A 14,632-nucleotide genomic window follows, 5' to 3' on the forward strand; every position below is an offset into this window, starting at 1 on the left:
ACCATGGTCCAACTGAAATGCCAAGCGGACGTGATGGGTTAAAACCTATTCCTGTCCCTATTTTCCTATGGGAGTGCCAAAATCAGGGGAAGAGTGTTTCTAAAACAAACTTGGGGAGTGATTTTCTGACCCTGCCCAGATGCCAGGATCATCCAGCCCTGCCGAAAGTCGTTAAAATGTTGGCGGGGCCATCGAATCTCCTGTGGCGGATCGGTTCCCATCATGACAGGACAGAAAACCCTGGCCTTGGAAATGAAGCAATACAAAATCAGTGCCTCGTTCTTCTTTGCAGTAGAATTGTATCATTCCTGACTCAAAACCAACAGTGTGCCATTTGAAGCAAAAATCAGCTTCCTAAAGAGGTTGTTGTCATTGTGGGATATAGAAGTTAGTTATATTATGGAGTAACAATGGATCTACTATTAAGTAAAAATAATAAGCTGCGAAACACTAAGAAATAAATTTCGACAGATCTCTATTCAGGCCAGAGAGCTGCAGTTTTCAGATTAATACTGCCCTCTGCTGGATAAAGTAATATTTCAGATGCAGAATTGATGTCTGAATTATGTGAAAAAGCCAAATGTTATGAGCAACTACAAATAATAAGCTAACTGCTCCAGTGCTAAGTACAGTATTCTATTAATCTGTCACCAATTTGGAAGTACTGCTGTAAATTGCAAAAACTACATATGTCATCACAATATGAAAGAGCAGCGACCCAAGGCCCATAGCAGCAGAAGTGAGACAGAACCATCGGTAAGAGGGAAGAGAAACAGAGGAACGTAGGAGCAGGAATGGCCATTTGACCCTTCAAGCCTATTCTGAGATTCGCTAAGATCATGGTTGATCTGGTTGTCTCAACTCCACTTTCCTGTCTGCCCCCCACCCCGCCCCCCCCTCCCCTCCCCTTAACCCTCAACTCTCTTGACCATCAAAATTCTTTCTAACCCTGTCTTGAATGCAGTCAATGATCCAGGTCCACTGCTTCCTAGGGAAGGGGACTCCACATATTAACAACTCTCAGAAAAACATTCTCCTTAGGGAGACCTATATACTAAACAGTGTCCCCTAATTCTAGTCTCCCCATAAGTGGGAACATCCTCCTGGTATCCACCCTATCAAGTCATTTCAGGATCTTATATATGTGGCAGTAAGATCACCTCTCATTCTTCTAATTTCTAGTTGGGTAAAGGTCCAACCTGTTCAACCTTTCTTCTCAAGGTAAGCCTTTCATCCCAGAAATGAGTCGAGTGAACTTTCCCTGCACTGTTTCTAAGTTATAATATACAACGTATCTAATGATATATCTAATTATACAATTTTTCAAATAAAGAGACAAAAACTGAAGGCAGTATTACAGATGATGTCTCACCAAGACCCTGTACAGCTGTAATAAAACTTCCCTACTTTTATATTCCATTCCCCTTGCCATAAACACCAACATTCCATTTGCCTTCCTAATCACTTGCTGTGCCTGCAGACTAACTTTTTTGAGATTCATGTACCAGGACACACAGGTCCTTCTGTACCACAGAGTTCTGCAATCTTTCATTTAAGTAGTATACTGCTTTGCAATAGAGCAGCAAAGTCCAGACGTCTGAAAGCAAAGTGAAAAAAAAACTAAGGCTTGAATCTGTCGTCCATTGGGCGCATGCACTCACTGGGCCGGGTAGTAGTGGTAAAACATGTTTCTGGCTGCAGTTGGCCTCAGGACACAATTTCCCATTGACTGCTCAATTAATGGGCAGAAAACCGGAAACACTCGCTGGGAATGGCTCAGCGCTGCAGGGGAGGGTGGGAAGAGAGCAGGCTGAGAAAAGGGAGGGTGCGGGCTGGCACTTCTAATGGGCTCACTCAGGGGGACAGCCACTGTGAAGCTGCCTCAGGGATCTGTAGACCTGTAAAAATCAATTGCGATGGAAAAACTTTATAAAGTTTACAGTGAAGCAGTTGAGGCTACCTCATTGAATGTTTTTAAGGCAAGGATAGATACATTTTTGAACAGTAAAGGAATGAAGGGTTATGGTGAGCGGGCGGGTAAGTGGAGCTGAGTCCACGAAAAGATCAGCCATGATCTTATTGAATGGCAGAGCAGGCTCGAGGGGCCAGATGGCCTACTCCTGCTCCTTGTTCTTATGTTCTTAAAGAGAGCCGAGGCAACATATTCAAGCACAAACGTCAGTCCCCAGACACTTTTGTAATATTATTTCAGTCCGGATAGCTTTTCCCGCCCTGAATCAAGGTTGAAGTAAAAAAGTAAAGGCTGCCTGGCCAATTGGCCACTCATCAAGTGTAAAAGCAAACAGGTCATGTAAAATTACATTCAATTGGCCCCTTAATGGGCTAAATTGTCTGCTTGATTGTCAGCAGGCGTGTTTCTGACTCTCGCACACACCCACCAACCAAAATATTGCACAAGTGCACAATGACGTCAGAACCTGCACCTAACATTTTTTGCGCAATTTCACGTCTTCCGCATCAGGCATACGCCCATCCCAGCAATGTAAACTCTGGCCTAAGTAATGTTAGTGCAAGTGAAGGCATTTAAAAGCAGGTGAGCTTTTATTTTTATAATTCTTAGGTTATGAAACTGTTAAATTTAATTCACCGGATAAATTGAGACATAGCAGACATCCTGCTTCCCGTGGGAACTCCAGGATGCCTTTTGTGTCCGAGGCAACCACATGTGCAGATGATGTCATGAGTTGGAGCAGTCTAAACTCCAAGTTTTAATGCTTGAACAGCAACTGGGTGTAACCACAATGCTCAGGGCTTTGTGGGCAACATGCTTCTAGATGTGGTTATGCTCAATTTAAGGATATTAAGGCAAAGAGAAAACAGATGACCACCAAGCAATGATGTAGGGTCAGGTATGTAGTGCAGGGATCCTATGACCATAAGACACAAGATATAGGAGCAGAATTAGGACATTTGGCCCATTGAGTCTGCTCCGCCATTCAATCATGGCTGATATGATTCTCATCCCCATTCTCCTGCCTTCTCCCCGTAACCCTTGATCCCTTTATTGATCAAGAACCTATCTATCTCTAACTTAAAGACACTCAATGACCTGGCCTCCTCATCTCAGTTTTAAAGGAGCGTCCCTTCACTCTGAGGCTGTACCCTTGAGTTCTAGTCTCTCCCACTAGTGGAAACATCCTCTCTATCTAGACCTCTCAGTATTCTACAAGTTTCAATTAGATCCCCCCTCATCCTTCTAAACTCCATTGAGTACAGACCCAGACTCCTCAACCGTTCCTCATATGACAAACCCTTCATTCCTGAGATCATTCTTGTGAACCTCCTCTGGACCCCCTCTAAGGCCAGCACATCCTTCCTTGGGTATGGGGCCCAAACCTGCTCACAATATTCCAAATGGGGTCTAACCAGAGCCTTATGCAGCTTCAGCAGTGCACCCCTGCTCTTGTATTCGAGCCCTCTAGAAATGAATGCTAACATTGAATTTGCCTTCCTAACTGCCAACTGAACCTGCATGTTAACCTTAAGAGAGTCCTGAACCAGGACTCGACAGTACCTTTCTGTTTCAGATTTCTGAAGCCTTTCCCATTTAGAAAATAGTCTATGCCTCTATTCTTCCTACCCAAGTGCATAACCTTCTTAGAGGAGTCAAACAGAGTGCCGTTGCAGGTGGTGGTGCCAGCACAGTATGCGAACCAGGCCAACATTGCAAGGATGGTGTCTGCAGTGGAAAGTCTGGCACAGGGAGGCCATCCTGGAGACACAGCGGGCCATGGCTGAAATTGTCGGCAGCATCCTCGGAGGCACATCAGTCCGTAGCCATGGGTGTCAGGGGCATGTTAGAGACACTAGTGGCCACGGCTGGGACTCTGGAGACACAGCAGGTCATAAACGTAATATAGTCAAATTTTTCAATTAGTGTCACCAGTCTTACATTAACACTGCAATGAAGTTATTGTGAAAATCCCCCAGTTGCCACACTCCGGCGCCTGTTTAGGTACACTGAGGGAGAATGTAGTATGGCCAATGCACATCTTTCGGACCAGGGAAGGAAAGCGGAGCACCTGGAGGCAACACACACAGACACGGGTAGAATGTGCTCGGAGTCAACGGGGGTGGGATGTGAAAACCACCAGAGATCGTGGTATAGTAGGGCGGCACAGTGGTTAGCACTGCTGCCTCACAGCGCAAGGGACTCGGGTTCGATTCCCGCCTTGGGTCGCTGTGTGCGGAGTCTGCACGTTCTTCCTGCGTCTGCATGGATTACCTCCAGGTGCACCGGTTTCCTCCCACAGTCTGAAAGATGTGTTGGTTTGGTACATTGACCATGCTAAATTCTCCCTCCGTATACCCGAACAGGCGCCGGAGTGTAGCAACTAGGGGATTTTCACAGTAACTTCATTGCAGTGTTAATGTAAGCCTAATTGTGACACTAATAAATAAACTTCATACATCATCATTTAGAAAAGGTCACAGTAATCAAGGGCAGGCAACATGAATTTGTTCAGGGGAGGCTGTGTCTGACTAATTTGATTGAATTTGTTGAGGCGATAACGAAGTGGAGAGGGCGGGGAGACTTGATTAGCATAGCGTGTTTGATACAATCTAGTTGGATTTTAACAAGATTTTTGGCAAGGTTCCACACGGTACACCTTAGAAGATTAAACGTTTGTGGGATTCAAGGGAAAGTGGCAAGTTGGTCTCACAATTGGCTCAGTGGCAGGAAGCAAAGGGTTATGATCCATGGGACTGTGGATTGTGTGACCGGAAAGCTGTTTCTAGTGGAATTTCACAGGCTACAGTATTGGGTCCCTTGCCATTAATGATATTTATTAATGATTTAGACTTACCTGTAAGGGACATGTTTAAGAAGTCTGCAGATGATACCAAAATTGGTCATATGGTTGATGCTTTGTTGTGTGATTGAGAGAGTTTAGATGTTGAGAGAGTCTAGCCTTCCAAAAGTACGCTGCTCGAGTCCATAGTCTTTTTAACCAGAACTGTATACTTATGGCAAGTACTTACACCTTTAGACCTCCACACGAGGCAAGAGCTTCTGCTCTCCAAGATTTTGCTTATTTATCAGTCATGTGGTCTGACATCATTATTGCATTAGCATCATGTATGCTTCTGATTTTAACCCTTTACTCTTCAGTTGATAATGAGAAAGAAAGCTATAGATTGTAGGAAGTCATCACTGGAATAGTCAAGTGGGCAGAAAAGTGGCAAATGGAATTCAATCTCTAGACACCCCAGATAATGCATTTGCAAAACGCAACTGGGGCAAAGGAATACACAATAAATGGTAAAATTCTGAGGAAAGTAGAGGAAAAGAGAGACTTGAAGTGAATGTCTACAGGTCACTCAGGTAAATAAGGTGGTCAAGATGCCTTCTTTTATTACTCAAGGCCAAGGGCAAGGAGGCTATGCTAGAAATGTATAATAATACTTGTTAGACAACAGCTAGAGTACTCCATACAGTTCTGGTGAGCACATAAGAGGAATGATATGATCGCATTACATTTAAGAGGTCATTGATCTGGGGTCAATTTAGCTCTCCTCAGCAAACTGCAGAAGAAACTCTGACCCCGGAACTAAAGGGCAATACTAAACCACTTAGCATGATCAAAAAGTGACATTTGTACTGTTTTATCTAAGGGGATGTGGCGTTGCTGGCTGGGACAGCCTTTATTGCCCATCCCTAATTGCCCTTGAACTGAGCGGCTTGCAAGGCCATTTTAAGATTCAACTACATTGCTGTGGGTCTAGAGTCATATGTAGGCCATCCCTAAAGGACATTAGTGAACCAGATGGGTTTCATGATCATCATTAGACTTATTCCAGATGTTTTTATTGAATTCAAATTTCACCATCTTCCTTGCTGGGATTCAAACATGAGTCCCGAGAACATTAGCTGAGTTTAGTCTAGTCTAATGATAATACCACTAGGCCATCACCTCCCCCAGATGGTGGAATTTGAATTCAATAAAAATATCTGGAATTTAGAATCTAATGATGACCATGAAACCATTGTCGATTGTCGGAAAAACCCATTTGGTTCACTAATGTTCTTTAGGGAAGGAAATCTACTGTCCTTACCTGGTTTGACTTATTATGTGATTCCAGAGCCACGGCAATGTGGTTGAATCTCAACTGCCCTCTGAAATGGCCTAACAACCCACTCAGTTCAAGGGCAACTAGGGAAGGGCAATAAATGCTGGCCCATCGGCGACATCCATGTCCCACGAATGAATTTTAAAAAGGATAGATTGGGGTTGTTTTCTTTAGAAGAAAGGAAGCTGAGGTGAGGGGCTTAGATAAAGTGGATAGGAAGGATCTATTTCACTATGAGCTGGGAGGTCAATAGCAAAGAGCATTTACAGATTTGTAGAAGGATTAGTGGGGTGTTGAGAATTTTATTTTCACTGGGAGGGGTGAGAATCTGGAACTCTGCCTGAAAGAGGGAGAGAAGCCAAAACAAACATTGCATATAAAAAATAGGCACTTTAAGTGCATAAACTACAGGGCTATGAAGAGATGGACAGTGCCATTAGGCTGGCTAGCTCTTTTTTGGCTAGCAAAAATACAATGGACTGAATGGTCTCCTTCTGTGCTGTGTATCTTTCTATTAGACCAGCAATGTCTCAAGTTCTATCACGGCTTGTGCTGGGTTAGCTGAGTTCAAACAGTTCAACAGTACAATAGAAAAAAGGATTTTTAAATCTCACATAGTCACTGTTGTAATACAGGAAACCCAGAAGCTAATGTGGGGACACCATAATCCCACAAATAGCAATAAGCTAATCATCAGGCAATCAATTTTAGAGATTTTGGTTGAAGACTAAGTATACTTGGACAGTACATTGGGAAAAAAAACTCCCCTACTGTTCTTCAGAATGTGCCCGAATCTTTTGTATCCACCTACTGCAGACACTGGTTCAGCCTAATGTCTCACTCAAAAGACGGCACTCCAGATAGTGCAGCACTCCCTCGGTACTGCACTGGAAAGTTAGTCTACATTTGCATTTAGATTTAAGTCGATAAATTTGACTCACAGATGAGGATGCTTCCAACTGAGCAACAGCAGACAATAACTACAGTATCCCATCTAAGAGAAGGGTAAGTCTGATGGACTTCCTGTTCCTGATTGGAGATCCAGCAGTTATCTTGATGGTCCTTAAGAAATTATTTGGTGCATTTAGACATATGGATGTCATAAGGCATGAAAAGTGGGGCTCAATCTTGCCGAACTGGATGATATGTAAGGCAGAGACATGCATTGACCAGCTTTGGGAACTCACCCCCTTGAGTGCTCACAAAAATGTTCCAGAGGAGTTGGGAAATAGACTAAAAAGTAGGGCCTCCAGGGTGGCCATCTCTGGGCTGCTCCCAATGCCACGTGCCAGTGAGACTAAGAATAGGGAGTTAGTACAATTGAATGCTTGGCTAAAGGACTGGTCCAGGAGGGAGGGCTTCATTTTCCTAGATCGATGGGAAGTTTTCAGGAGAGGATGGCACCTGTACAAGAAGGACGGGTCACAACTAAGTTGGAAGGGCACGAATATCCTGGCTGGGAGTTTTGCTAGTGCAGTTCGGGGGGGTTTAAACTAGTATGGCAGGGGGATGGGGATCAAAATATTAGGTCTACAAGTGTAGAGGCTGGGGACGAGCTTGGGGCTGGGACAAGGCTGGCAAAGAAGAAGAGCACTCTGGGGGAGGATGACCTCACTGAGCCTGGAGGTCTGGAGTGCATCTACTTCAATGCAAGGAGCGTAGCAGGTAAGATAGACGAACTTAGGGCCTTAATGCTCACGAGGAATTTGGATGTGGTTGCGGTGACAAAGACTTGGTTGAAAGAGGGACAGGACTGGCAGCTGAATATTCTGGGGTACAAGTGTTTTAGGCGAGACAGAGGAGGGGCCAAAAGAAGTGGGGGAGAGCAGTATTAGTTGGTGAGCATATTACAGCAGTGCAGAGGGAGGACAATTCAGAGGGGTCGTGTGACGAGTCACTCTGGGTGGAGCTTAGAAACAGCAAGGGCGCAGTCACTATGTTGGGGGTATACTACAGGCCCCCCAACACCCAAGGGAAGTGGAAGAACGGATATGTCAGGAGATACTGGATAGGTGCAGGAAAAATAGGGTTGTTGTAGTGGGAGACTTCAATTTCCCTGGTATAGACTGGAAATCGCTGAGAGCTGGGACTCTGAATGGGGAGGAATTTGTAAAATGCGTACAGGAGGGTTCTTTGGAACAATATGTAGATAGCCCGACTAGAGAGGGGGCTATACTGGACCTAGTACTGGGGAATGAGCCCGGTCAGGTCTTCAAAGTTTCGGTAGGGGAACATGTGGCAAATAGTGACCACAATTCTGTTAGCTTTAGGATAGTGATGGAAAAGGAGAGTGGTGTCCCAAGGGTAAGGTGTTGGATTGGGGGAAGGCTAACTTTAGTGGGATTAGGCAGAAATTGGCAGCTCTTGATTGGGTGAGGCTGTTTGAGGGTAAATCCACATCTGGCATGTGGGAGTCTTTTAAGGAACAGTTGTTAGGGCTACAGGACAGGCATGTGCCTGTAAAAAAGGATAGGAAGGGTAGGATTCGAGAACCGTGGATAACCAGGGAAATTGAGGGACTGGTCAAAAAGAAAAGAGGCGTATGTTAGGTCCAGGCAGCTAAAAACAGAGCTCTGGAGGAGTACAAAGAAAGTAGGAAAGAACTCAAACGGGGAATTAGAAGGGCAAAAAGGGGTCACAAAATGTCCTTGGCAGACAGGATTAAGGAGAATTCCAAGGCATCTTATTCATACGTTAGGAACAAAAGGGTTGTCAGGGAAAAAAATCGGACCTCTCAGGGACAAAAGTGGGGAATTATGCTTGGAGCCCAAAGAAGTAGGGGAGATCCTAAATGAATACTTTGCGTCGGTATTCACAAAGGAGAGGGATGTGTTGACTGGGAGTGTCTCGGAGGGGAGTGTTGAACCGTTGGAGAAAATCTCCATTACAAAGGAGGAAGTGTTAGGTTTGTTAGAGAATATAAAGACTGACAAATCCCCAGGGCCTGATGGAATCTATCCAAGGCTGCTCAGGGAGACGAGAGATGAAATCGCTGGGCCTCTGACGCAAATCTTTGTCTCGTCACTGGACGCAGGTGAGGTCCCAGAGGATTGGAGGATAGCTAATGTGGTCCCGTTATTTAAGAAGGGTAGGAAGGATAACCCGGGTAATTATAGGCCGGTGAGCTTGACGTCCGTGGTGGGGAAGTTGTTGGAGAAGATTCTTACAGATAGGATGTATGTGCATTTAGAAAGGAATAAACTCATTAACGATAGTCAGCATGGTTTTGTGAGAGGGCGGTCATGCCTCACTAACCTGGTGGAGTTTTTTGAAGAAGTGACCAGAATGGTTGACGAGGGAAGGGCCGTGGATGTTGTCTATATGGACTTTAGTAAAGCGTTTGACAAAGTCCCTCATGAAAGGGTGGTGAAAAAGGTTGGATCTCATGGGATAAAGGGGGAGGTGGCTAGATGGGTGGAGAACTGGCTTGGTCACAGAAGACAGAGGGTGGTAGTGGAAGGGTCTTTTTCCGGCTGGAGGCCTGTGGCTAGTGGTGTTCCGCAGGGCTCTGTATTGGGACCTCTGCTGTTTGTGAGTTATATAAACGATCTGGAAGAAGGTGTAACTGGGGTGATCAGTAAGTTTGCAGACGACACAAAATTGGCAGGACTTGCAGATAGTGAGGAGCATTGTCAGAAGCTACAGAAGGATATAGATAGGCTGGAAATTTGGGCAAAGAAATGGCAGATGGAGTTCAATCCAGATAAATGCGAAGTGATGCATTTTGGTAGAAATAATGTAGGGAGGAGCTATACGATAAATGGCAGAACCATAAAGGGTGTAGATACGCAGAGGGACCTGGGTGTGCAAGTCCACAGATCCTTGAAGGTGACGTCACAGGTGGAGAAGGTGGTGAAGAAGGCATATGACATGCTTGCCTTTATAGGACGGGGCTTAGAGTATAAAAGTTGGGGTCTGATGTTGCAGATGTATAGAACGTTGGTTCGGCCGCATTTGGAATACTGCGTCCAGTTCTGGTCGCCACACTACCAGAAGGACGTGGAGGCTTTGGAGAGAGTACAGAGGAGGTTTACCAGGATGTTGCCTGGTATGGAGGGGCTTAGTTATGAGGAGAGATTGGGTAAACTGGGGTTGTTTTCCCTGGAAAGACGGAGGATGAGGGGAGACATAATAGAGGTGTATAAAATTATGAAAGGCATAGATAGGGTGAACGGTGGGAAGCTTTTCCCCAGGTCGGTGGTGACGTTCACGAGGGGTCATAGGTTCAAGGTGAAGGGGAGGGGGAGGTTTAACACAGATATCAGAAGGACATATTTTACACAGAGGGTGGTGGGGGCCTGGAATGCGCTGCCAGGCAAGGTGGTGGAGGCGGACACACTGGGAACGTTTAAGACTTATCTAGACAGCCATATGAACGGAATGGGAATGGAGGGATACAAAAGAATGGTCTAGTTTGGACCAGGGAGCGGTACGGGCTTGGAGGGCCGAAGGGCCTGTTCCTGTGCTGTATTGTTCTTTGTTCAGAGAGCTCTTTGAAATAAATGTCTGTGGACATCAGATGATATGAGGATCATGATCAGCCACAGGACCCGCCACAATTAAAGAGCTTGATGATACTCACTGTCAACACTCAAACATGATTAATGCTCATGAACACTAATAAAAAAGAATACAATAGATTCTGAAGATACTCATCAAGTCTGACAGCATCTGCGCAGAGAGAAGCAGACTTAACAGGTAGATGTTTCACCCAGTCGACCTGCAAAGTGATTTGGTCAGCAAGTCGGGGAAGTTCACTATTCGAGATTTCCCCCTACACTAACAGGTCTCTGACATTGCTGTTCCACGGCCCAAGGTCCGACCCCATAGACAGTTGGGCCCTCAGTTGGAAAGAGCTGGTCAGTGTCAACCATGCAACACAGACCTTTTTATCTCCTTCCTTTCCAGTGTCCAAGCCCCAAACAGGTTTAACTGCAACCTGTTTGCATTTCTTTCAGTACAGAATACTGCTTTGTTGCTCACGATGCAGTCTCCTCTACATTGGTGAGACCCAACGCAGACTGGGTGATCACTTTGGGAACTCCTCCGTTCAGTCTGCAAGCATGACCTCCCAAGCTTCTGGTCACCTGTAATCTGAATTCACCACCCTGATACCCTCTGAAATTGGTGTCTTTAGCCTCCCATGTTGTTCCAATGAAGTCCAATGTAAGTTTGGATAACAGCAGTTCATCTTTCAACAAGACACTTTACAGTCTTCCGGACTCAACATTGAGTTCACCAAATTCAGATCATTTCACTCCATCTTTTATTTTTTGTGCGCTTTTTTTTTTGTTTTTGGACCTCAGCTATTGATGATGATTCTGTTTTCCCATCTATAACTCTTCTAAACATACCTCTAGCTCTGTTATTTGTCCTATTACCTTTCCCTTTTGCCATGCTTCGTCATTCATTTTAATCTCTCCTGCCTTCTAATCGATCACAGACACTCCCCTTTCACTCTTTCTGCTCCACTTCCTGTTGCCTTACATGCTTTATCAGCCTGAAACATTGGCTGGAATTCTCTGACCTCGCCTGTGACTAGGATTTTCCTGTCCAGCTGCTGATTGGCCTGAAACGGCAGCTGGAATTCTCTGACCTCGCCCGTGGCTGGGATTCTCCTGTCCAGCTGCTGTGAATGGAGATTTGTGGCTAAGTGCCAAATATCTGTTCTCGCTGGCAATGATGGCCAGGCGGACGAGATCAGAGAATCCCAGCCGTTAACTCTATAGATACTGCCAGATCTGTTGGGTATTTCCAGCATTTTCTCTTATGATCGTAAGCAGTTGTATACAGGTTACGATTATGTCTGGTTCAATATTTCTGGGTGTGTATAAAATGGCTGGCTTGTTGTAAGCTGGATCACTTATGTCCTTCAAGGTGGAACATTTCACCCCCATGTTATCTGGTGTAGAAGGGACTACAGTCCCACATGACGTGGTTGACTGTTAAGCCAACTGAGATCCCCTTTAGAAACGTTTCCATGGCAACTACACTCCATTAAGGGAATCTATAGGTGCAACTTTCCAAAAACTGTGGAGCAGTAAACAAGCTTCCAATGTCAACCGTGTTGTTTACTGGAGATGAGAAAAAAAAAATCATTTCCAGGAGCCAGAGAGGGGAATTCAATCTCTAATCACTCCATAAAGTTCCTGTGAGTCTCCACCGCTTTAGATACATGGAAGGAAACTAAATTAACATCTCCACAGTACATCAGTGGGTAAAAATACTGGAATGAACCAACTCCATTCATCAGGAATAACATTTCCACATTTTTCCACTTTAATTTTCCACCTCTAATTTACTGAAATATTCCAAGTGCTAGGTGAACCTGATAATATAGGTTTTCAAGGTGGTGAGAGATATAGCAAGGTAGAAGGGTTTAGGAAGAAAATTCTGGAATGCAGGGTCATGAGGCAACAATAGCAATGACTACATGCATTCATATATACACTTAATATAGAAATCACCCCAGTGTGACACTGTAGTGTCAATCAAACAATATTTAACACCAAACTACGTAAGGGGATATTAGGACAGATGGGGTTAATTTTAAAGATTGTCTTAAAGAGTGAAAGAGAAGTAGAGAGGCAGAGGGGCTCAAGGAGGGAATTGCAGAGCTTTGGAATCAGACAGTTGAAGACATGACTTCCAATAGTGGAGCAATTAAATTTGGCAGTGAACTGGGTTATGATTCTCATGTAGTTGAATAGCCTGTAACATTTTTGCTTACTGTTGGATGTGCGCAAGACCTCTATTGCCACTCATGAAGTATTACCTGATATGAAGTAATACAATCAGGAGAATATGGGGTGACAAGGAGAATGCACAACAAAGGTAATCTGAGAATTATTTACAAGCATATAACATGTGTCAAAATTTAAATGTTACAGCCAACAATTTGTCACCCTTCCACCAACTCCTCTCCTGCAGTTGCTTCTTCACACTGAGCTACATTTCCACTTGTACTGGGTACTCTTCACTCCCTTGCCTAAGTGACCAGTCTACATTTATTAGTCTAGGCAATTATTGATGACAGGTTATTCCTGAAGTATAGACATTTAAATTTACATCCAAGTGTTGCTGCTGTTCATCAGGGGCAGGAACCCACTGTCATTTCCCTAGCCTAGCATGCAAAAGCCATTTGTAGTCCCTGACCAGCCGCCCAGGATGTGATCAGTGACGCAGACAAATTCATCGAGTCTGTGACCTGCCCAGCTTTCTAATTTTGAACAAAGCATTCTTGTGGCGACATTTTTAGTTTGCTAAATCTGCATCTTATCATTGCGCTACGGATCTACCCGAGTTTGGTGGGGAGTCACTTATCAAATCATACTGAAAAAAAAATGTGGACACAAATAAATGCAAAGAAATCTCTCCAAATTCCATCTGTGTAACAAAGTAACACAGATTAATAAATCCAATTTGTATTGTATTCAATCCACGACTCTCACAAATAGTGTGTCATGTCAACATTGTTATGGCTTACTCAGAAATGATGGTTTTAAGCACTCTATCCCGGGCTTACCTCGATCACCTCCTTGCGAATATTTACAATCCGGAACCAATGCACAAGGTGCGGAAACCCTTCCAACTCTGCGCTCCTCTCTTGCAGAGACACTTTGCGTTTACAGGAAAGCTGGCGGCTAAAGTACTTTACAAGTTTGCCCTAAAAACAATAAGGAAACGAACCGTTAGAAAATGCCAGCGAACTAAACCTTTGAAGAAAGGTTGTACACAAATCCTCATCAAACTCAAAGACAGCAGTTTGGGATTTATATTTAATCTTACTGACTGAAACAAAATTATCAGCATGTATCACAGCTTTAAAATATTCTCTCTTATGAGTGTCGGAAGATACTGAAGCAGTGCGTGTCCATATGCAGCAAGACCTGGACAACTTCCTTGGGTTAATAAGTGGCAAGAAACATCCAGCCACACAAGGGCCAGTTAATGGCCATCTCCGGCAAGAAAAAATCCAACCATCTCTTCTTGACATTAATGGCAATACCATCACTGAATCTCCTGCTACCAATATCCTGGACATTACCATTCACTAGAAACTTAACTGCATCAGCTGTAAAAATACTGACAACAAAAATAGATCAGAGGCTGGGAACTCTGCAGAGAGAAACCCGTCTCCTGATTCCCCAAAGCTTGCCCACCATCTAAATGGCACAAGTCAGGAGTGTGATTGAATCCTCTCCACCTGCCTAGATGAGTGCAGCTCTAACAACACATGAAGCTCAAGACCATCCAGGACAAAGCAGCCCGCTCGACTGGCACCACACATCCACGACCTTAAAAATTTCACTCCCTCCATCACCGACATGTCATGGCAGCAGTGTGTACTATCCACAAGATACATTGCAGCAACTCACCAAGGCTCTTTCAACAGCAACAAATCCGGAACCTCTACCAACGAGAAGGACAAGGGCAAAGGGTACATGGGGACACTACCACCTACAAGTCCCCCTCCAAGCCACACACCATCCTGAGTTAAGTATGTTGCCATTTCTTCACTGACACTAGGTCAAAATCC

The 14,632-nt window shown here is 44.5% G+C and overlaps 1 protein-coding gene across 1 annotated transcript in view; it reads right to left on the bottom strand.

Annotated features, from left to right (window-relative positions):
- ksr2 (kinase suppressor of ras 2) overlaps window positions 1-14,632 on the bottom strand; it is a 389,906-nt gene that overhangs the window by 288,119 nt on the left and 87,155 nt on the right. Inside the window, exon 2 of the mRNA XM_078226092.1 lies at window positions 13,619-13,759. Coding sequence (XP_078082218.1) covers window positions 13,619-13,759 — 141 coding nt within the window. The remainder of the gene's footprint in view (window positions 1-13,618; window positions 13,760-14,632) is intronic.

The sequence above is a fragment of the Mustelus asterias genome, chromosome 13 (assembly GCF_964213995.1).
Source record: "Mustelus asterias chromosome 13, sMusAst1.hap1.1, whole genome shotgun sequence".
Classification (NCBI taxonomy): Eukaryota; Metazoa; Chordata; class Chondrichthyes; order Carcharhiniformes; family Triakidae; genus Mustelus; species Mustelus asterias.